This window comes from Podarcis liolepis (assembly GCF_965112155.1).
Source record: "Podarcis liolepis genome assembly, chromosome: 3".
In the NCBI taxonomy this organism is placed as follows: Eukaryota; Metazoa; Chordata; class Lepidosauria; order Squamata; family Lacertidae; genus Podarcis; species Podarcis liolepis.
This window is the reverse complement of record NC_139557.1, coordinates 35,995,909-36,021,104: the sequence shown is the minus strand read 5'-3', so window position 1 is coordinate 36,021,104 and position 25,196 is coordinate 35,995,909. Positions and strand designations below refer to the sequence as shown.

The window sequence follows — 25,196 nt, the reverse complement described above, 5'->3', positions numbered from 1 at the left end:
TGAAGGATCAGACCAATGGCCCATCTTTTCCAGCATCCTTTCCCCCCCACAATAACCAACCAGATGCCTGTGGAAAACCAGCAGCAGGATGTGAGCACAAGAGCACTCTCCCTTCCTGTGACTAATTTATTCTTATTTATAAAATAAATAAATTATATATTATTAATTCATTACTATTGAGGGAGACAGGTGCATGTCACCTGCAAGGGCATCCTACAAAAAAACTCTTTATGTTGCGTCATCTCTTCCTATCCTGCCCATTGGACCTTCTTCCCCTCACAAAGGAAGGGCTCAGATCCTCTGACCAGACCTTGCCTCAATGAAACAAGGCTCTCTGTGCTGCTAAACATGGTGGTTGAGCTGAATCCCTGTTGTGGTTCAGCCTGTTTTCTTTCTAGGTCCTCGTGCACTTTTTATTCTCCTCCCACTCTCGTTCCCTGCATGTGGGTGTCAACTCTGCACCTCCTCAGAGCTCTGTCACATCCTTTCTCCTTGCTTTTGATGCTTCACTCTGCCTCCTCCCCTTCCTTTTTTGCTCAAGTCCCTGCCCTTATCTGAAGACTCTGATTTCTCAGCTTCTTGCTTTCTGTCACAATTCCCTTTGATCAGCATTTCTGCAGCATGCTGCTTTGGTCATATTTTTTTGACTTTGTTCTCTCAATGAGCTCTTTGCTATCAGTAAATTTCCCTTCTCTGGCCCTTGTTTGATCTCTCTTAACCTCCAGCCCTCTCCCTCACCATTTATTCTACAGCCTCCAGTCTACCTACCAGTTAAGTACTCTGCTGTCTCGCCCTCCCATACTTCAGCACTTCAACTCCTCCCAAGCTTATCCTGACCGCATGATGCTTTCCATCAGTATTTTCACTGCTTTAGCTGAACACTTTTGCATGTCCTTCAGACTGACCTTGGCTGACCCTGATCAATTTCCCCTGCTTTTGATTACTGCCTAACTAGAGAAGCTCAAAATACTGTGCAAGCTCCTTTCACTACACTCTTTCATTCCAAACTCTTCCATGTTAAATCCTAGGGCACTTGCCTTCCATTGCCTCCCTACATCATTGCCTTTTCTTTTCATTTCACTTGCATACCTGCAGTTCATATCCCTTATTTCAACACACCTGTGCAAACTATATTTCCATCTTAACATGGAAGAGATATGATGCCCCTGATTGTAGCCTATAGAGAACAGTTTTGGAAAGCTCATTATCTCAGGTTTGTCCATATAGAAGGAAACCCCAAATCTGCTGCAAGGTTCACTTCAGATGGAGTTCACAAAACACTTCTAGTGCGCCAATAAGTTATTTGAAGCAGATGCCTCTTCTTTGGTAGGGGCATCAAATTGAAAGATTTCAGTTACAGTAGCAAAATAGTCATCCAGTACTGCTTGTTTTAAGCAAACAGAAATAATGAGAGGGGCATATTTAACCACTTCGTAATATAGCAGTTTGTAACACAGCACCTTACAGAGCTATGTGCAAAATCACATTGCAATTCACAAAACAACGCCGTGCATAAAAAAATCACATTTATACATTTGGCTACCTTTTCACATTCAAGCATCTCATATATGAGACATACATGTGAGTTACAAAAATCAGCCGCTGTTGAATTGTGGGATCCCAATAAATTATGGATGCAATTCTATGCATAGTTGAAAGGAAAGCCAGTTGAACTCAGGTAGATTTACATCTGAGTAAGCATGCACAGAATGGGGCTGTACATCAACTTTCCAATTTCAAAGCCCCACAAATTTGAGATCCCTGTTTCACTTGATGAACTGTTCTGAAAATTACTGCAATCAGAATCAATGGTAATGTGCGTGCTTGCAGCACCACACCACGTTTTTGCTGGCATTATGGGCGGGGAGAAAACTCTTAGAAAAGAGAGAAACTTTTCCCAAATGCTCACTGAAAAGCTTGCAAATCCTGAACTGATTTTGAATTAAGACTAGGACAACTTGCCTTTCACCGCAGTTTGCATCCCCTTTAGCCTAGTCACCGGGATCATTATGCATGTCGTACATAGGTAAGCCTTTGCGTGGCGAGTTCCCGCCCCCACCAGGATAAATAAAGACACGAGACACCATAATTTAAGGTTAAATGGGCGAATTAGGCCACAATTTTATTGAATTCAGGAATGAGAGGCATTGGCTTAGGCATTGGTCCTATCGACTATCCGGCTCCAGCCCATTTGCTGGAGACACGGGAAGGGTTAACACCATAGAGGGGGAGTCTCCTGCTGAGGCACGTCAACTAGGAGCTCCCCCGGGTCACCGCTCTGGGGCGTGCCTTTGGCCCACACCTCCATAGGCTTCGGACAGGGCCACGCCCCCCGGAGTCCTTTATCATTTTTTTTAATGATATTTATTACTTTTTGAACAATTTCAACACAACACTACAAACAAACAAACAAAAAGAACAATACAAATACAATACAAAAACACTACATACAAAACAAAACAAAAACAAACAAAAACAATTTAAAAACACGTCAAATATTTTCAATATCTTATCTTTCATTCACTTATTTCCAACGACCTCCTCACACCTCCCTTTTTGTATTCCACTTCTATTTATTGTTTCAGCAATTCCTTTCCATCTTCCTCTGTTTTCTATCCTATAATTATCTTAATACATTCTTGCCTTATTTTTTCCTTTAATTTTCTATTAATCTATTTATACTTGATTCCTTATAACATTTCTACTAAAGCCATATAACTTCATTCCAACATTCTTCTAACATTCATTAATTTTACAATATTTCTATAAATAGTCTTTAAACTTTTTCCAGTCTTCTTCCCCCGTCTCTTCTCCCTGGTCTCGGATCTTGCCAGTCATTTCCGCTAATTCCATATAGTCCATCAACTTCATCTGCCATTATCCAACACTTCAGTGCTTTCAAGAAGCAACCATTCTCTCAGCCAGCAAAAAGCAGATGGTTCACAACAAAGTTTAGGGGTCTGGCAGGGCAAGTCCACCTCCTTCTTTGGCATCCGTCAATATCTTAAATTTTACTCGTGGCTTCCTGCCCTGCCAAACAAATCTAGAGACGTCCCTCTGCCACCTCCTGAAACAATCCATCCCATCCAAAGCTTGCAATGTTTGAAACAAAAGCAACATCCCCGACTATGTTCATCAAGTTGTCCTTGTATGGATGGGACTCTCTCTCTCTCCAGTTGTATTGCTTTACATTCAGCAGCAAGGGTTTTCTCCTTGACTTCATCCGCAGTTTGCTGTATCAGAGTAGATTCCTGTATCAATTTCTGGATGGTTTCTGTATTGGTATTCACCTTTTGTCCCAGATTATTTAAGCTTTCTACCATTAAGTCTATTTTAACATTTGCAGCATCCACTTTCACATTTATCACATCTGTTTTCTTGTGAAGCTGTTCCAGCGAGTCGTTTATTTTCACTAATACGACCGCTAAGGCCTCTTCTGTCGACATTCCGTCTGTTTTTCCTTTCCATTTGCCATAACACTTAAGAGACTCAGGGTCAATCCCAGAGTCTCACAATTCTTTATCTTGCAGCTGGAAATTCCCCTAGCCCAGCTCCTGTAGAGCAACCAATTTCAAAAGCTTCCACTAGGGGAAAACAGTTTCTATTTGTATTAGTCAGTACTGTCCTCTTTTAAACAATGTTCCAATAATCCAAAGTTAGTTTCAGTTTTCAGTTACTTTTGCTCCTCTTTAAAAGCAGCCGGAGACAGTAGAAACAATGTATTCTCTTATTTAGCTACCTGTCAATGAATGTTCTAAACGCTGTCAATGAACATTCCAAAAGACATCGATCCTGCTAGCAGCCCGTTTCCAGGGTCTGAGCGGCAGTATTTTAACTCTCTTGACTCTCTCCTACAGGCATATTCAGTCCACCACTCCCCCCCCTTCTCCTGTCTCCAAAGGGGGGGGTTAGTTCTTTGCCGATGGAGATTTAGTCTTTTTACAAAAGGCTTTCCAAGACTTCCGCTTGCAGGCTCATTGCTTTAATTTATTTACAAAAGGGGAGGCAGACTTCCTGTATCGAACCTCCCCGTTTCGATGCCAAATTAAACGTTTAAAAATCCAATTCTCCCTACTTCAGCTCTACTCATGGGTAATTACTTTAGAGTCCAATTGTCCACAGGAAAAAGTCAGTGCTCTCCGGCAACAGCTATGCAGCTTCGCTCCGTGGAAGAAGCAGACGATTCGAAGCACCGCGCCGCTCACCCCACGTCGCTCCGGATCCCCGAAACCGGGTTTCCCCACGAGTAGGGGAGGCGCAAAAGGTGCCCGCCGAATCCCACGTTCACAGGCTTCTCCCGCCTGTGATTTGTACGGGTCTCCGCCTTCGCCGTGGCGGTACAGACCCAAATTCCCACGGGGCAAATTCCTCCCGATCAGAGGAATTCCGCCATTGCCGGAGGCACCAACCCGGAAGTCCCAGAGTCCTTTACCGGACCACCCTTTGTTCACTGGGGGGAGGTGATGGCGTCCTCCCCCCCCATCCTCTTAACCCCTTCTTACCAATGCCTAACCGCCAATGCTGAGGAGTTGTGACGAGTTGCTACGAAGTAGGCAAAAAACCAAATGGCTGTAAATTGCCAATTGGGAAAAATTCCTACCATGCCCCTTGCGGCGACAGACCGAAGTCCATAGCAAAGTCAGAGACCTACCTAAAGCCTACTTAAAGGGAGGGAGGGTGGGAAAACGTGGGGGCTAGCCGGCGAAAAGAGGGTGAGCCCCCTCTGCGCTGGCCCTAAGTAGGGCAGGCCACGCCCACCAGCCAGCCGATTGGCTGGCTGGGGGGGAAGATGCGGCTGGAATTCCCCTGTTCTCGCAGGAGCTGAAACCAGCCCCCGCTCACATGGGGGTGAGTGTGAAGCCCGCAACCCCACCTCCTGGGCAGGCCGGAAGTGGCTTTACTTAAGAGCAGCTGGTTTAGATAAAGACCTGCCATTTACAAAAAGCTCTTTTTTCCAAGGTTTCTGTTGCTGTGACACCTTAATCCAATACTTAGTTCTTTTTTTGCAATACATTCCACCACATCCACACTTCTTTCCCAACAAAGAGGGGTCTATGTATTATATAGATAATTGCAATCATTTAACAGCAAAGGAGTTGTTCTGCCGAGCTTAGAAATGAATGCAAATGTATTGAATATTTGAAGACTTTGAACAAACTGAGTGCTTATTTAGAGTGAGATTTAAAAAACAAATAAAAAGCAGTTGTTGTTTTTAAAAAAGGCAAGAATGAAAGATTTATTCTGTTCTTCAAGGTGATGTCTTCTTGTATCTATGTGGACTATTTGACTGTGTATTCTTGTTTATAATTCTCATATCTTGTGGAAGGATTTCTTCCTGAACTACTGTTTTTTGACTAGCCTGTCTGTTGTGCTTCCAGGCCTACCTGTAGGGCATCATGCTATGATAATGAATTATCTGAAACAATGATAGCATCTATATAGCTTTGGTTTATCTGGGACTCAGATGCTGCCACACCACAGTTTTATTACAAAGCATTCCATTCTGTTTTGCAACAAAAGACTATCAACGTGAGTTCATTTAACTGAAAAAGGAGACTCATTAGGAGCATCTGTTAATATAATGGAATAAAAAAGGCCATTATTTTAATTGATATTCGCTCACATTCTTCTCCTGACCACTCAGAGTTGTTCTGTACTGTGTGTTTTCTCTCTGGATGGCAGAGCTTTTAACCATCCCCATGATAGACTATTCAACAGCATAAAATATATCACTACAGAGATATATTTTCCAAGAGCTGCCCTGCAGTTTCCCATTTGTAATTCTATCCTATTACTTTCACTTCTTAGCTTTTGCATCAGTTTAAATAATGCTTCTATTTGTTGTGTTGTTCTTTCCATATACATATCTCAACTCCTTGGAGCTGAGATGTTAATACCAACCTCATTTGTGTGTAGTTACATGCACACATGCACATGCACACACACACACACACACATGTGCATCCGTGTATTTGCAGATGTTGCGCTATTGTATATATTTAGATTTGAATGGCCCTCATGCAATATTTCAGTTGCAGCAATATTTCTCTCTCTCGGGGTTTTAGTGGTACTGGTCAGTCAGCTGCATCCAAGGACCGATTCCTGCCCATCAAATGCAGGTCTCAGAACCTGCTCTTTGCTCTGGCCAGGTGGCCATTTGTGTAAGGACCCTGCTTGAGAGTAAGCACCTCTTCTCTCTCCCTGGTTGCTACTTCAGATCTTGAACCTTGCCTGTTTTGCACCATGCAAAACTTTTAACTTGTTAGTGTGGAAAGTTTTACTTTCATTGTATTAGTGTAACTCAATTACTTACTTACTTATTTGCATATGACCAGAATATCAGCAAGATGCCTTTTTGAGATGCTGGATGGAATTCAACATCATGCCATGATGAATGTTCCATCTGCACATGCATTTCAGCTTGCCAGATGAACTGATTCTCCCTCACGCTGCACACTGTTTTGGGGCTTCCCCTGACCCTCCTAGAACCAATTTCTGGGGAGCAGGCTACATGAAGTACCAGAAACTAAGGGAACATGGTCATATTCTTTGAGCATCAGTGCTGTCTAGTGGCTAGGACGGAGCTTTTGGAACTGGAGACCTTGCTTTAAATTCCATCTCAGACAGTCGTGGGCAAATCATTGCCTTACTTTTCCACCAACAGCTTTTGGGAGGGGGTGGAGTCCCATAACCATGAAAGGAAGCTCAGCTGTCATACACTGAGAATTAACTGGCTGTGTTGTTTTGATATATAGGTAATTTGTTCAGATGAGGTTTCAGACCCAGTTTGGTTACTTCAATCCCTAATTAAAAATGGTTCCTAGGTCCAGATCTCAAGTCTCATGAAGATTAATGAAACCCCAATGTATTTCTATGCCATTTCCAATAGCCATTTGGGAGGTCTGGAGGTTTAATTGTCATTTTAAGGGTGTGCCTTTGGATGACTTAATCCATTACTATAGAACTGAGGAGGAAGCAATGATGTCCAGTATAACAACAGTGGGACTTCAGGGAAGTATGTACCTAGTATCAATCTATGTTGCCAGCTTTGGCAATCTGTGTTGCCAGGCTCTTAGGAAAACTCAGTGTGAATGCCTTTCTATAACCATTCCATCTTATCCTTTAAGGATAAGGATCCTTTAAGGAAGAGATGCACAAAGGTAGGATAGCCAATGGGATGCCTTCTAGATACTCCCGCCAGCCCCACCCAGCATACCCAGTACTCTGAGAATCTGGGACTTGTAGTCCAACAACACCTGGAGAGCACCATGCTGTCTATACTTGCACTAGGTTGCAGTGTGCATAGGGAAGGAACACTTCAAGGCAGAGGAGTGGAGGAGAAAGCAAACCATATTAGTTGCTTCATTAATTCCCTCTTGTGCTTTAACAGTGCCATGCACCACCAAAGGGCTGGTACTTTTCTGCCTTTTGGCTTGCAGCTAACATTTTCTTTTACCCCATTTAAAACATTTCTTTATACTGTCCTTCATGAAACCTGAATCCAGGGCAGTTTGCAGTGTGAAAAACAAAACCCAGGTTTAATCTTACTACCTCCTTCTGCTTTTTGTGTGTGCTCAGAATGGAGGGAGATTGTATTCCCCATTTTATCATCAGGCTTCTTTCCCTAGTCGGATGGGGAAGCATTTCCAGCACTGTTTCTGTCTCCTTGCACACACTGCCAGGAGGAGACTGCAGCTTTCAGCTTGACACTTTTCTTTCTCTCCGTCTGGTGAAGGCAACATGTTCGCTCTCCCTTTTATGCTCTCCAGTCATAAAAAACCTACCTGGATCGAGTCAAGCTGCTGTACGGTGTTTATAGTAAGGACAGGGCAATGAATCAAACCTGCAGTGAGTATTCCGCCCCCCCCCCCCAACGCCGCCACTATTTTAGATGTACCAGTCATAACAATCAGCTCCCCACCACACCACCTTTCAGCAGTCCCGACAGAAGATGGGATGAATAAGGTTGATCCCCCTTGCAAAACTTAAATATTGGTGATTAAGAGCACAGCACGCTCCAAAAGGTGACAACTTTCTTGGCTAGCAGGATGTTACAAAGAGTCTCTGGGTGCGTATTAAAAGCAGCCAAGCAGCACTGCAAACCAGTAAAATATGCGGTGACCGGGCTAATTGCTTTCCCTGAGAACCGAATTGCCAGGCGTTTATGAGGGCGGCGGGGGTGGTGGTGCAAGTGAAACAATTCGGCCCCTGACTGTAACCCAGCGTTGGGTCTGCTGCTGCTTCAGACGCCGGGTCTAGGTTGCTCTGTCCTTCGTCCTGCTTCAGCACCTTGGACAGCGAGCGGAGCGCCTGGTCCTTTTCCCTCCCCTCCTTCCCACAGACAGCAGCGCTCCTGTCTCTTCTCCCCAACCTGCCTTTCAGCCGGCGAGGTTGGGTGGGAGCCAATCCCACCGCAGCGCTGCCCCGCGCATCCCCGCCTTCCAGCCTGCGACCACCAATGTGAAGGGAAGGGAGATGGGTGGGAGGCTTCTTTTCCACACCTCCCTAGTTAAAGCTTCTGGTATGAGGCTGGCGCTCAGTGGCGGGGGGAGAGGCACACACGCAGACGGGCGAGCAAACGCGCGCGCTGCTGGAGGGAGGGGAGCAGGAGGGAGGTGGCCGCGGGAGCGCTGTCCGGGGTCCTGAAGCAGGGACTGAGCGAGGGGTGTTGCACCTGCCGCCGCTTGGGTGCATGGGGAAGTGAGCCATCCCAAGTGCCACGAGCAAGGGGGAGGGCGAGAGGCGAATCTCACCCGGGGAAGCTCCTGCCACTGTCCCTTTCCAGCACCACCTCGGGCAGGCAGCCGGTCCAAAGTGCCGCCGAACATACTATGGAACAGGAGAAATATTTACCCGAGCTGATGGCAGAGAAAGATACCTTGGATTCCTCCTTTGTTCATGCGATGCGCCTTTTGGCTGAAGGTAAGACTTCGCTCGCCTCCCCTTAACGCGGAGATCTCTCTTGCTTCTCTCTTGTTTCATTTCTCTGCGTTGCTGCTGCCTACAGCGAACTGCTAATCTCCGCTGCTGTCTTGAACCAAACTGAGACGGGTTAAGAAACGTGCAGAAGCATATCCGTTGTTGGGAGAGAGGGAGAGAGCGCACGGCTATTTCTGTGATAAGATCTCAGATCTACATACAGGCAGCGGTTTCCCAGACAGAAGCGGGTGATTGGGAACGACTTAATCGCATTAGAGATTGCAGTGCTCAGGCAAGTCAGAAAGTGCAGGGGAGAGAGAGGGGTCGAGTTTTGCTTTAGAAAACACGCAGGAAATCCTCAGACACTGTCTTCGCCTTGACACAGACATGCGAACGGGTGCGCAACAGTAATCTTAGCAGTGGGGACGGTATACTGGCAGCATTGCTTCAAGGTGCAAGGTTAAGCCAGAGATGCTGACAGGTTTCTGTAGAAATGCTGTAGGACAAGTAGGGCAGTTTGTGTTCATGGCAAGACTCCGGAAGAAGAGCCACTTCCCTCTTCTAGCGTCAGTCCAGTTTGCAAATGAATAAGCAACAATTAGGCATGCTGTGAAATGTGTTGGACGTGGATGTTCTGGGAAGAAAGGGCAGACTCTTAGGGAGAGACAAGACTCAGGATTCTCCCCGGTTCTGCTCTGCAATAGATTTTTGGAGCTAGCATACAAAACAACTTCTGCTCCTCAGTATACTGAGCATTCCCATTGCCAAATACAAATCTTGCCAGTATCTTTCACTTAATAAATAACTACCAGGACTGTAGCCATGATGGTTGCTGCATTTCCATGGAAAGCGTGTGTTTCCACAAGAAGATTTTATTTATTTTCATACTCCTCGTTAATATTGAATTCTCTCCTTATTAAGTGAACAACTGAAGTTGAGTTTTTGTGGCAGACAGAGCTACAGTTCCTCCTTTCATTTGAACGAGATCTTATTGTCTCACTTGAACTCATTACGTCTTGTGCTGTGTGTATGTGTGCTTTTTAATTTCATACTCAGATATATATGGCAAGAGCTAAACCCATCACAGTGTCTATAATTCAGCAGTGCTTTCATTTCACTTCATTTGGTTCGTATTTGCCTTGTTGGGTTCAGCCTGTCTTTCTAGGAGGCGGAACAGGACTCTGTTCATCATGGAGTTGTGCTGTGGGATTCACCATTTTGAGCTGTCAGCATTGCTGGTCAGTCACTAAATAAAACTTTGCAAGTTGTGCCTTTGTCTAACTGTTCTAGTCACATTAATCTGTGCCCAAAAAAACCTGAGGTACAAAAGTATCATCACCAGAAAAATCTCCCTTGAACTTATCCCTTGAGGTTTTGTTTCACTTTACTTGTATACTGTTTGTATACTTTACTTATATCCTCTATTTCTGTACTATTATTGTTTACTTAGCACGTTATTGGAGGGTATAAAGTATGAAGAAACTCTGGTAGGTAAATATGATTATGCTCCGCAATTAGTGATAATGTTTAGATAGAAACAACTATACAGAAATCTAGGAATACATGCAAGGACATATGCCTCTGTTCCAACTTAATTTGATGTTTAAACACTCATAATCTGAAAAGCACTAAATTCACAATGCTTAAAAGCACTAAACACGTTTACTTAGCTGAGGAATCTTCAGGTCTTCTTAAATGACAGAGTATTTATTTGCAAACCACAATAAGGCAGTGCTTCTGTTGAGAATGGGAATGCTGATATGAATCAATGATGGATTTAATATACTTATAATAGCTGCTTTTCTTCTATAGAGGGGGGAAAAACCCATACCCATTTCTGCAGGAGATACTTTGGCACCCATGGGATAAATTTAAGTTTTCTCTCTAACGTTGTGGGTGTAGTTTTCTCTTTTCCCAGCAGGGGGAACTATGTACTGAGACACAGTGGGAGTCTCAAGAGAAGTGAGGGGTGGGGTAAGAGAGAGAGAGAGAGAAAGAAATAAGGGTGTGGGAAATTAAAATATACAACTATTTTAAAAGCCAAAAATAAAAGCAAGTCTATGAAATATATGTTCACAACTGCCTTTCCTATTAAAGCTAGAAATCAACTCAGAACGGCTCACAAGCTTTAGTAAACTGTGGCTATGGCATTTCCACCCCATATGCTGTAGGTGAACATATGTGAATATTAAAAAGAGACTAAGGTGAACTGCCTATGAAAGCTGCAGAGAATGCTAATGTGAGATTCCCACCAGCTACCTGGCATTATCACTCAAAACACCATCTGTCAAGGTTTCTAGAGCCACGTTTTAGATTCCTTTAAAGAAAACACTACAGAAATTAAACTTTCATTGTAGCGATCATATCTACCTAGGAGAGCACAAACTACATGAAGGGTAACGATAAATGCCATTGCTTGCAGGCAGCCTTCTGGGAAGCAGGTTATAAACATTATAACACCGTTTATCCAAATGCCCAGCAAATAGGAGACTACACAGCAATATTACTGTTGCATTCCACCCCAATCTCTGAGTGGTGTGAGATTCCAGGGGTTCCAGGCACTTACCAAGGGTTTGTGTTTCCTTTTGGGAATGAGGCAGGGCAGAGACTGTGGTGTCTTTATCATATATGCCAGCAGAGCCCCCTTTGTTCTCTTAATCACCTGGGTGATCACCTCAACACAGGAAGCTAGCTTGGCTTATGTTTTAACACTTTCTGGATTCAGGGGTTAGAAGGATCTCACATACAGCCTACTTCTCACCCCCACCTCACCCCTCAAAACCCTCATAACATTACTTTACTAGCCTTTAAAATGACATCTTTACTGGAATTATAATATTGCCATCTGCTATATTGGCTATTATTTGCTAATAGAGGGATAGCCTTTTAAATCACAACTTAGGAAGTCTTTTTACTAGTAATGTATTTCAATTACATGCACAAGGTCCTCTTTGTGTTTCAGGGCTTAAACTTGAAAGTGATTCTTCATGTCACTTGCTAATGCTTGAGGGTTAAAGTCAGACAAGCTCAAGCAGAACTCTTACGGATATGTGTAAAGAGAGTTTAGGTTAAGGATATCTGATTAAATTATGAAGAACCTCTGCATTTTCTTAGGGAATAGATCTTCCGAGCCTAGGAATGACTATTAGTATGCCTTGTCCAGTATGCATAACTTATTTTTGTAATGGCTAGTTCTAACACCTTCCTTAAAACCTTACTTATATTTCAATAAGGAAAGGTGCACTTATAAATAAACTAGCATCAATAATACTGAGCTCTAGTTCAGTTATGTTAATGGTAAGGATCCAACATACGGAAATATTTAACATCATTTGTAATTTGTGAAGTTTGGAATGGCCCTGCATCAGACAGTGCAAAGACATAAGACTGCAATCCCATACACTTTCTTGGGAGTGCTTTCCATTGAATCCAGATGCTGCAGCTCAGTAACTTTGGACTAAGCATCCACTCGACTGAGCAGTTGTACTCTCAGTAGAAAGTGTACAGGGGAATGTTGATTTATCCACTTTGTTCTGTAACCAAAGTATGCAGTCCTGGTTCCTATTGAAACGAAATATACTGTGAAATGTTAATTCTACAACCCTATGCACACTTACTTAGGTGTAAATCCCATTGAATTCAGAGGGGCTTGCTCCTGAGGAGACCTGTATAGGATTGCACTATTAGCTGCATACATGCCCCTTTGGAATTCTGTACAGACATACTGTATGTTTGTATCTTAGCTTTCATACATTATATGGGCAAGCCCAGGGTCTAATGGTCTCACCACAAAAGCAAACTTCCTAGAGCCTGTTCTTTCTTCCCTGTAGCAGTATCATCTTTAAATCCTTTATATATGATTACAGAGGAGCAGAAGCAGGGGAAATATTCAGATGCTGTAAAATCTCAAATCCTAAAAGAGAATTTCTCCATACTAATTGGATCACATTATGTGGCCACCTGTTGCAACAGGCAGCATAATTACTGATCCTTCTAAGTTCATTGTTACCAGAATTAACTGTACAGTATTTTGCAGTTAACCTTTCTAGGTGGCAGGTAAGAGATCATTGTACATCATTCAACCACGTAGTTTCCAGTGGCTATAAAGATATTTAAATACCCAGCAATGGGGATATTTAAACTGCTTATTTTATGTGCCATATTTTATTATTATTACCGTGGAACTTGGGGCAACTAATTCAGATTTTTATGTTGGGCACTGTAGGGCAAACATTATGTCATTTTTGAGCGAGCGCAAGTAAGCAAAGTGGGAGGGATCAGTCTGAAAACATGAATGAAAAAAACAACAGCTTGGTGATTCCTGACATGTGTGACACTGGAATCTGCAGTTCCACTTTCTATTGTTTGTGGAAGTTTGCCTTCTCTATTTTAATTGTGTTTTTACACCACAATTTACCATGATTAGAAAACACAGCTGAAAATGCAAAGTTATGCAGATTGCAGGGTGGGGGGGGAGTAGAATTTGATCTCTCCGTGGTCACGCTGGAGTCTAAATTAGATGTTCTGTGACTCTGAAAGAAAGAGATCTGAACACTCATGAAGAATTTGCAGATAATATCCTCTCAGTGAGCAGCTGTGCTCAAAAGGAACAAGCCATGTTCTAGGACAGGGTTGAGCAAACTTTTTAATGTTTAGTGCTGTAGTCCTTTAAAGTAATTGCCAGGGGCAGCATACTGGTGGTGGAATCAAATGTGGGTGAGGCTGGACCTCAAGGTGCATGTGATCAGAGCCAAAGATGTATAGGGTCACTCTCTTTCTTTCTTCATGGCACTTCTTTCTTTCTTCATGGCACTTCTTTCTTTCTTCATGGCACTTCTTTCTTTCTTTCTTTCTTTCTTTCTTTCTTTCTTTCTTTCTTTCTTTCTCTCTCTCTCTCCCTCTCTCTCTCTCTCTCTCTTTCTTTACCAATCCCCTTTTCACTTGTTTTTCTGTGTACATGGCCAGCTGCTTTTAAAACTCAGCCATATCAGTAACAGTGTGTGTGTGATGCAACATGGGAGCTTCTGCTCAGAGAAGAAAAGTCAAATATCCCTTTCATCACACAGGTACCTCTTTAGCACACTGAAGGGACCCTTCTGTATTACAGCTTTAGGCAAATGGAAATGTAGGTTTGGGTCTAGTGCATATAGATGGGAGAGCACCTGGGAATCTTATGGATGCCATGTTGAGTTCAGGGGTGGGATTAAACTAATGAGTCATGTCAATGAAAGTACAATGACTTCTGCTTCTGCATGGGATGTTCCCCACCTTTTCTCCCCCCACGCAACCCTCCCCCCCAAAAAAAAATTGGCTGTAGGAGGATCAGGAAAAAGAAGAGGGAGGAGAGGATGAATCGTTCCGTTCAGCAAGCCATAATGCTTGCCCTCATGGAGCAATTGTCTTAGTGTCTAGCTTTGTCTAGCTTTTTGACTAAGGCCATGGAGAAGTTCATATTTAGACAAAGAAGCTTGGGTGTTATTATTTGAGATCAGATTCCACCTTTGCAAAGTGTGAGTGATTCATCACTTCATGCTTCCAAGTCAAAGCTGAAGCTGGATGAAATACATATACACCCCCCTCCTCATTTCTCTTACTGCAGGAAGATAATACTGTATGCATCTTTGATACCCAAGTGTTCCCTTTGCACTCTGTTCATGCTTTCCCCCTTGCCTGTGCAGTGGACGCCCAATGCAGTAATTGCGAAAAACAATCTTTCTGCAGATATTTACATCCATTTCTTTAGGCTTATCAAAAGTCCTAGAGGATCTTCACGTGAGCTTATGCTTATAAATACCTTTCCAGGCTTGAAATGAACATATATAACAAAAGCCAGCTCTTCTGCACCCATGTTTTCTTAGTTTCACAGCCTTGTTACAACTGTACAATACAAGCCCTATGAAGAATGAATGGTTGATGAATGAATGAATGTGGTGCATGTTTATGTGTTTTTCTGTGAATGGATGGATGGAGGTATGAAAGAGACAAAGCAACAGTGATGAATGGATGGATAGATGGATGGAATGTGTGACTGAACATGCATGCATGGTTGTAGGGTAGGTGTGTGGATAAGGCCTCACTCATTTTTTGGTTTAGCACTGCCCATCACCAGCTCTAGCCCTTCCTACCATTGGTATGCAAGCTTTTGATCATGTTCCCCTGAGGGAATGAGGTCCTGAAAACTTCAAAACATTGCCCACTTTTGCCCTAGATGTGAAATTAAAAAAAACAACAAATTTTAACATTATTTTCTTCTTGAAAATAATTCTTTCTTCTTGAATATAATTCTATTACAGTACTCAGAGCTAGAGAATTGCATGCCACATAAAGTTTGCTTGACTCATTAATATATACTTCTGCTGGGAATCAAGAGGCTGTGATAAGGTCACTGCATGCAAATTATTTTCAACTGCAAGGTACACTGTTATGAAGAGTATGCCTTTCTTCTCAAAGAGAAAGGTTATTGCTTAATCCAGTGACCCACTGCCATTCAGGCACTTGCTATTTATTTGTGGATGGTTATAATTATCTTTAGCCTTAGCTGCAAGGATAATTTATTAACTGATATTGTCTGTGCAGGGCTTGGAACAAAGATCAACTTATTGTAATGTAAGTTTACTTTATAATTCATTAACTGTTGATGACATTAATTCAGTGTAAGTGGATTTCTGAGTTTTTGCTCTTTTTCGTGTGTTACAGACAGGAAGGGATCTTGCTTCAGTAAATAGCTAGCTGTCTTGCTTAGGATTGGGGTACTTCTTGGTGGTAATGTACTCATTCATGCAAATGATTGCTTGGTGTTTCTTCAAGTGATGGAAGAACACATATGTATAAACTAGTCCTAATATTTTATAACAGATGACTTAAATAATGCACCAACATCTTGAATCTTTTAGTTCTGCTTAAGTTTCTATGAAATCAAAAGCAACAAAGAATGATAAGTATGAATATGGGATTTCATTCTTGATTAATTATTGACTGGGGACAAATTCTAGGAGCAGATCTGGGTTATTCAGTTGCAGCAAAAAGGACAAAGTGTTTTCTACAGCTGCATGCAGCAGTAGATTGCAAGGAGAGCAGCTCAGATGGTCCCACATTTAAACCCAGCTTTTTTAAAAAAAGGATCAGCTAGTAGCCCTTGGAGAGCTGTTGCTAGTCAAAGAAGATGATACTGGGCTTGGCAGAAAAATGCCAGCTGGGTACAAGGCAGCTTCCTGTGTTCCTTTTGGACCATGCATTTTAGTAGGGAAAGGTTTGCTCCTCTCATAGAAAAGGTTTTGCTGTTGTAAACTAGTTATACCCTAAGTTCAGACTTGCTGGCTTTGTGGTTTAACATTGGTCCCTGCAGTCCAATGATGTGTTTAAAATTTACAAAGCAAGCATGTATATTCAGGTTCACTTAATGACTCAGTGTTCAGTGATCTGGACTATGCACTCTGTCTTGAAAACATAAGAAGTGCCTTGCTAGATCCATCTAATGCAGTATCCTTTGAAAGTATCCCAACCAACATCAGGCATTAGATGGTCCATCAGAAATTGGAAAGTGTTGAACCAACAGTGGACCCCAGCCCTAATCTTATACAGTACACACTTGTGAAACAGTCTCATTTATTTCATTGGAAGAAATGGGAAGAAATCTGATAGTAAATCCTATTGTTACTTATTTTGCCATGATAATTGCATGCATTGTTTAAGTCAGCGTACATACTCTTATATCCAGAAAGCGATACATTTTGTTGCCTGAAACAGTGCTTCTCCTTGCCTGGTTAGGATTAACATATTAAACACTTGCTGCACCATTCAGATGCCAAGTCTTGCCTTCAACTAGCGCAGGGCTGGAGAACCATTTCAAGGCAGCAGGATGGATGCTTCAGTCTCCCAAGCCTTGCAGGCTATCTTGACTGGTAGGTAGGGCTGCCCACCTGCCATTCACTGGAAAGCACTATGGGGTCAGACCATGTGGGCAAATGCAGGGAGCCATTTTTTTTACCTACACTACATCTGACATCATATATGATGTATGGTGTAGGGCAGGCAAGAGTCCATAATGGCCTCTAGTACTGAATGGTAAGGTCTACTAGTCCTGATTGGGCCCATTGGGCAGAGGTTCCTCCCTGCTGATTTAGTGCTTCTCTCATCTCACCCCCTGAAGCAGATTCATTTACCTTGTTGTGTGGCAGGGCTGGCCCTGATCTGACTTATCAACTCAAGTCATAATGTGTTTTCTACAGTTAAAAGGGCAGCTGCATCAATGCCACAGCTTGCAGTGTTGGTTCCCTAGTGCCAGCAGTTAACCAAGAATATTGTTCCAGAATAGCAGCAACTGCTATGCAAGGAAAGCCTCCATCCACACAAAGGGCATCATCAAAGTGCATCATCAAAGTGAGATCATGAAAGCAGGTGGAGCAGTTCAGAATTCCTCGCACAGAAGCCGAGCTACTGTGTCAAGTTATTCTGACAGAATTTTGCAGCCACTGGGTATTCCTGTACTTTAGGGGTAGCGAATGTCTTACCCATCAGATCTTGCTGAATTCCAGATCCCATCTTCCCCTGACAATTGTCAAACAATATCTGGAGGGTACCATATTTGTTACTGTTCCTGCACTATATGGCAGAGAGGAAAGTATGAGGTCAAGTGATATTCTGTTTAGCTGAATAGACTTGCCTGGCTTACCTAGCAATGGTGGTGGTTTTCAAAATACCTACTACCAGGGAACTCTTGCAGTCTGCTGTGGAACTCATTGGTGTCTGGGACTCATTTTGGGGTGCATTTTCAGTTTGCATGGAGTCCTAGAAATGGAGTCTAGAAAGCTTTGCCATCAGTCCAACCAAGCTGAGTGTGTAGCCTAAAACATGCCCAACACTACTGTGGCCGCACAGTGGACTGACCACCACTACTCTGGCAATGTCATTCAAAATGCTTTTTCATCTATCAAGGAACTCCTGTGAAGCTTCCGATGCTTGAAGTTTGAAAACCACTGCATTATACTTTCTCACCTATAGTGAGTTATGTAATTGTTGCATTTTATGGAACAATTCAAGTGACCTTCTGCATTTGCTCACTGATGTGTGAGTTGCATAAAAAGCTAAACTGCAAGGAAGGTGATAACAAGAAAAGAATATATAGGTCACAGCCAGCCAATGTGGTGCCCTCCAGATGTTTTGGACTACAACTCCAATCATCCTCAGCCAACATAGCCATCCATTGGGGATGATGGAAGTTGTAGTCCACACATTGACTACTTCTGATCTAGAGTAAACTTTGATTAAAATTTTCATAGCATCTACTATTAAACTGGCCATATTTTATTAGGAGGTGGAACAGTTGTTTCTGGACTGATATATATATATATATATATATATATATATATATATATATATAGGCACAGAGTAAACACAGATTCCTGGATGCCAATAATGACCACTTTAAATTCAAGTGTTGTAGCTGTATCCAAGAATAAAGTGACTTGCAGAGCTTTGGAGATCTTGGAGATCCACAGAGCTTTGGGTTGGGGTGGCTGTTTGTATAGCCCTGCAATAGTTAGGTCTGTGTGTTTCTAGTGGGGAAAATTAATAAGCAGACGAGCCTGTGAATGCCCAACGTCTGCAGCTGTTGTGCATTTGTACCTTCTATCTCTTGCAACATTTCTGTTCTCAAGCTAACCATAACAACCTGAGGAATTGCTAGTTATACTGTCTGGTTTCCCCTCACTAGGCCTTTAGCCAAAGGCGATTTCAGTATTAATGTTGTTCTGAAACTACTTACCACAGAGAAAGTCATATGCATGCTATGACTGGGATCAATTTGCTACTTTGGCAAAAGAGTAATAAATGGGAGATTGCAGAAGGACAACACACATGTCCCTCCCCCCCCCTAAATTATATAGCACACTCCTCTTTTGAGAAGACATTCTTCCTTCACCTATGAAGAAGCATGAGAGGGGGGAAATGATCAGAGCTACATTTCAAAGTATTTGCCTCTCTCTCTCTCTCTCTCTCTCTCTCTCTCTGTGTGTGTGTGTGTGTGTATTCCTTCCACCCCTCCACCAAAACTGAATCCCTGAAATTCTTGAACTGACATGATACATCTTGTCAGAGCTACTAGTGGGCCATGCAAGGGCATGGGAGGGGGTATAACTTCCCGGGTGAGGAACGTGCTTCAGTCCCTCAGGAGTGGAAGTGATGCTACAGTGCACTCCTTGGCAAGCTGCATAAATCACAGGGCTTTGCAGCATGGGAGGCACTGACAGAGAGAGAAAGGCACTGAACTGTGCAGTACAAGGAAGGACTCTGCTGCATCTCTGCCATCATTATTTCAGCCTAGAATATTACCCCCTTGCTATTCTGCAAGAACTTTCAGGCATTGAAATGCCAGGTGTGGGCATTGTATGAATAAATACTACACATTGCACATCCTCAAGGCTGTGAAGGGGATGTTGCTGCCTGGACCAAGAACTTTATAACTAGTTGTTCTGGGAATCAAGGGTTCCCTTAATGTTTTCCTTACCATCATCTGAAAACCTTGAGCTACCTTATTACCTCTTAATGTTTCTTTGCCCTTGTTTAACTAATAATGTATAATGCCACTTATAAATGCCAAACCTTCAAGCAGTTTCTCAGAAATCCTCTATACTAATTAGTGAAATCGGTCCCTGAGTGATGTTCCTTGTGCAGGCAAAACAGTAGCATCTAAGAACAAGAAGGAGGTATGGACAGGCTTGGGAGGACTCCAAGGTCTGCAGGAATAAAACTCACACATATAAATAGTCTAGAAAAACAATTCGGGTTGAGGAAATGGATTGGAATATCCTGGAAGTATGACTAGCTGGTTGGTTGGTTGGTTGGTTGGTTGGTTGGTTGGCAACCTGAACATGAGCCCTCCACATGGTGACATTTGTTGCTGATCTACTTTTAAAGTTTAATGAATAAACCCCTTTCCGCAGCAAGTTATGTAATCTTTAAAAAGGATACTGTAAATTAATAACCGGTCCAGCCCCAAAACAAAGCAAGTAAACGTTTTGCAAACAAAAAAAGGAGGTCAGAGTGCTGGGAAAGAGAAAACATTGTAGAAATGTACACATATACACACACAGCTGACATGTGAGTTCCCAGTGTGGCTAGATAGTATCTTTGTAAAAGAAAATATTCATGTTACTCTTTCCATGAAAATAGCTCAACAAAAATCAGCATCCTGCAGTAATCTCAAGAAAACTTTTGTATTTTTTGTTGAGCCATTTTCACGAAATCACAAGCATTTCCCCTCAATTAAGGTGCTATCTCAAAATGCATTCAGAACTTAGTATTTCTTACAGGTATTTCCCTTTCCCTTTTCTTTTTTGTGTAAAATTTGTGCATATAGAGGATTCCTGTCATTGAATGTGTCGTCTGAAATGTTTCATAAAATGAATAACAGAAAAGCACACATTAACTAGGAAACCCAGCAAACACTCTGCAAATATAGAAAGATACATTCCTGGCTGCCGCTGCAAACTTCCCCTCCCACCAGTGTAAGTTTCCCACAGTCCCACATTGTTTCTTTGGTTGTCCTGTGCTGGAATGTGTTTTGAAGTTGATGTCAAGTCAAAGGTCTAAAATCTCTTACTGTTCAGAATTTTTTTTGTAACTACAGTTAGAGCTTGGTGCTGATAATGCAAAGGTTGCAGGTTTGATCCCGTATGGATCCTGCATTGCAGGCAGTTGGACTAGATGATGCTTAGGGTCCCTTCCAACGCTATGATTCTACATATGATTAGGCATATGTGTCAAATTTCAGTCTGATATGAAAGTACCTTTACAATTCAGTTTCCACTTTCATTAGTAACATTGTCTCTCAACCTGGAAAGCCAGGCAATTGTTCAAAGAATGGAGATCTCCTCAAGGTGATATTGAGAGTGTAAGAAATTTTTTGAAAGATAATTTAAAGCACAGTTTTTGTCCTCCCCAGTTAGGGTCATGTGGTTTAGCGGGTAGTTATACTCAAAGTACAACCATTTAAATTAATGAACCTAAGTCCATTAGGTCCATTAATTTCAGTGGAGGTCATTCAACGTTGCACTCTTCTGATTGTTCCATCAGTGCAAGCATTTTGGCTTCCCAGATTGAACTCTCCCCCTTCCCCACCCCATGCACTATTCTGGGTGTGGGTGTGTGCATGAGGACACAAAGGGGGGAGGGGGAACACCCCATCATGCAAGCAGAAGTCCTTGGTGAGGGCTTCTGCTGATGGGACATACTGGTTAAATCATTCTCCTTGGGGCTGTCCTAAGTAGCACTCATGTCACCTATAACCCTTCACACTTTTAATCTGTATATTAAGAAATTGCCTCTGGTCTTTAATTTTTCAGAATGGAATGGTCTTTAATTTTTCAGAATGGAATGGACTGGTCTTTCATTCATTCGTTCTACAGTGGTACCTCGGTTTACGAGCTTTTTTTTAATAAAAAATATATTTATTAAAAGTTTAATAGTTACAGGAAAAAAAGAAGAAAACAATAAAAAGTTCACAATACATCAAAAATAAAGAGGAAAAAGACGGAAAAAAGAACAATACAACAAAACAAAAAGAAAAGCAAAAACATTCAAAAAAACACATCCGATATCTCTATACCTCTACCTTTCATTTACTTGTATCATTGACCTCCTCACACCTCCCTTTTTTGTATTCTTGTTCAATTAGCTATTTCAGCAAATCCTTTCCATCTTTCTCAATTTTTGTTCTATAATTTATCTTAACACAATCTGACCTTAAATTTTACACTTTGGCCCATTAACAATCTATTTTTACTAAGTTCTTTATAACATTTCTGCTAAAACCATGTAACTTCATTCCAGCATCCTTCTAACATTCATTAATTTTACAATATTTCTGTAAATATACTTTGATTTTTTTCCAATCTTCTTCCACCAACTCTTCTCCCTGGTCTCGGATTCTGCCAGTCATTTCTGCCAATTCCATGTAATCCATCAGCTTCATCTGCCATTCTTCCCGGGTGGGTAAATCTTGTGTCTTCCAGTGCTTTGCGATGAGTATTCTTGCTGCTGTTGTAGCATACATAAAAAAAAGTTCTATCCTTCTTTGGCACCAATTGGCCGACCATGCCCAGAAGAAAGGCCTCTGGTTTCTTCAGGAAGGTATATTTAACTACCTTTTTCATTTCATTATAAATCATCTCCCAGAAGTTCTTAATCCTTGGGCATGTCCAGCAAAGGTGAAAGAATGTACCTTCAGTCTCCTTACATTTCCAACATTTCTTATCAGGCAAATGGTAGAGTTTTGCAAGCTTGACTGGTGTTATGTACCACCTATAGATCATTTTCATTAGATTCTCTCTTAAGGCATTACATGCCATAAACTTCATACCTGTGGTCCATAACTGTTCCCAGCCAGCCATCATAATGTTATGTCCAACATCTTGTGCCCATTCGATCATAGCAGATTTCACCATTTCATCCTGAGTATTCAATTTCAACAGCAAGTTATACATTCTTGACAAATTCTTGACTTTGGGGTCTAACAATTCTGTTTCCAATTTTGATTTTTCCACCTGGAAGCCTAATTTTTTGTCCAAATTATATGCCTCCATTATTTGATAATAATGGAGCCAGTCTCGCACTCTGTTTTTTAATTTTTCAAAGCTCTGCAGTTTTAGTCTATCTCCCTCTTGCTCCAAAATTTCCCAATACTTCGGCCATTTGGCCTCCATATTGAGTTTTTTCTGAGCCTTTGCTTCCACTCGGTTTACGAGCTTAATCCATTCTGGAAGTCCATTCTTAAACCAAAACAGTTCTTAAACCGAGGCAAGCTTTCCCTAATGAGGCCTCCCTCATCCAGTGCCCTTCCATCGTTCGGATTCTGTTCTTAGACCAAGGTAAAGTTTGCAAACCGGGACACTACTTCCGGTTTTGCGGAGTTTGTAAACCGAATAGTTCAGAAACAGGGAAGTTCTTAAACTGAGATAACACAGTATATGTGTATGGATGCAAGGATCCAAAAATATATACTGAAAGTTAACCTTCCTAGATTATGAATTCCCCAGATGGTACTCCTAAAAAGTGAGTCATTTTTGGTATCAGTGTCCCTCATACACTGAAGAAGGCACACATGATATATCAGATATGTACTGCACTATCTGAAGAACCAGCTGGAACTAAACACTCTGCTTGTTACTTATGCAGGAGTAAGGTAAAGGGAAAGGGAAAGGGATAGTACCCCTGGACAGTTAAGTCCAGTCAAAAGTGACTATGGGGTTGTGGCGCTCATCTCGCTTTCAGGCCAAGGGAGCCGACATTTGTCCAAAGACAGCTTTCCGGGTCATGTGGCCAGCATGACTAAATGGAACACCATGACAGAAACCAGAGCACACAGAAACACCATTTACCTTCCCACTGCAGTGGTACCTGTTTATCTACTTGCACTAGTGTGTTTTCGAACTGCTAAGTTGGCAGGAGCTGGGACAGAGCAACGGAAGCTCACCCTGTTGTGGGGATTCAAAGCGCCAACCTTCTAATTGGCAAGCCCAAGAGGCTCAGTGGTTTAGACCGCTGGTCCACTTATTCCCTAACTCTGAGCTGGGCTCACTGCATAGCTGTGGGGATCCTTTGTGAGTAGAAAAGTGGACTCCTTGAGTTCACTAGTCACTACCTGTTGGACTAGTTGACCCTGTGATACTCTTCTGTTACAAGAATTATGAACACTTTGGCCAAGGTACCACTGTAATTCCTAAAGTAGCTACTTAGGTGTACGCAACAAAATATTCCAGCTTGCAGGCACGGTCTGGGTATCATCAGGGAAGAGGGAAGAGTTCCTTGGGCCAGCAAAAATGGATACAGTGATTTCCCCCAAATCTAGCTGTTTTCATGTTGGGTCCCAGGAAGTGTTAAGGTTTGGGGAGAGAGTGGCAGGAACCAACCAATCGGTGAAGAGTAAACCACTTGGGACAACACCTGTGACTCATTACGCAGAGAGGTATTTTGTTGTTGTTGTTGTTTAGTTGTTAAGTCGTGTCCGACTCTTCGTGACCCCATGGACCAGAGCACACCAGGCACTCCTGTCTTCCACTGCCTCCCAGTTTGGTCAAACTCATGCTGGTAGCTTCGAGAACACTATCCATCCATCTCGTCCTCTGTCGTCCCCTTCTCTTTGTGCCCTCCATCTTTCCCAACATCAGGGTCTTTTCCAGGGAGTCTTCTCTTCTCATGAGGTGGCCAAAGTATTGGAGCCTCAGCTTCAGGATCTGTCCTTCCAGTGAGCACTCAGGGCTGATTTCCTTAAGAATGGATAGGTTTGATCTTCTTGCAGTCTATGGGACTTTCAAGAGTCTCCTCCAACACCATAATTCAAAAGCATCAATTATTCGGCGATCAGCCTTCTTTATGGTCCAGCTCTCACTTCCATACATCACTACTGGGAAAACCATAGCTTTAACTATACGGACCTTTGTTGGTAAGGTGATGTCTCTGTTTCTTAAGAGAGGGATTAGTCCATGTCATTTAAATCAAAGGGAAGGAATTGGAGTATCTCCACCATCTCTTATTAATGTGAGGGAGATGCTTTGGACATAAATTGCTCTTTGCTGGATAAAGGTATGGATAGTCTCTGGGTACAGATAGGTTCTCTTAAAACAACAATTAATGCGGGAGGGGCTCTATTTTGTTACGGCATCTAAAAAAGGGCTATCCTGATTCATTATTAGCACAGAAGTTGCACTTGACTAGATGGAAGTGACTTACTCTCCTAGATAGTAGCTACTTGATGACAGAGTGTGAAAGTAGGCCTGCCATGTGGCAGTCGGAATCTGGATACATGGCAACCTATGTCAGAGGTCAAGATTTTGGCAAATTTCCAAATATGGCAACCCTAGTAAAGGGTTCCTTTGGCAAATGCTTATAAAATGTCAAACTATCAGTAGTTAATTTGAAAGAAGAAAAATGTTGGATTTCTCCCCACCCCCCAACACCGCTGTCATTTCATACAGGGTGATTTTATTCACTTTTAACTGAGTGTTCATACAAAACGTAAATTATTGTTGCAGGAAGATGTATTTTAAGGATTAACACAAGGTGTAGCCCAATGAAACTTCGGTATTTCAGCTACATACGTATATTAAGACCAGAAGTAGGTTGTCCATATGGAATGAAAACAGTGTGCTAGTTTCCCAGGAGTGGCGTTACTGTCTCTTAACTAGAGTGGAGAGAAGGAGAGAAGTGGCATTTGGGAGGTCAGCAAGGTGCAGACACAATGGCAGGAGCATTAGATTGGTTCTGCTGGAAAGTCCACATCA

At 42.3% G+C, this 25,196-nt stretch overlaps 1 protein-coding gene across 3 annotated transcripts in view; it reads left to right on the top strand.

The window, feature by feature from the left end:
- Positions 1-8,547: 8,547 nt before the first annotated feature.
- KHDRBS2 (KH RNA binding domain containing, signal transduction associated 2) overlaps positions 8,548-25,196 on the top strand; it is a 339,999-nt gene continuing 323,350 nt past the window's right edge. For all 3 annotated transcript variants that reach the window (XM_083495875.1, XM_083495874.1, XM_083495873.1), the window contains exon 1: positions 8,548-8,922. In XM_083495875.1, coding sequence (XP_083352001.1) covers positions 8,832-8,922 — 91 coding nt within the window. In that variant the 5' untranslated portion in view covers positions 8,548-8,831. The remainder of the gene's footprint in view (positions 8,923-25,196) is intronic.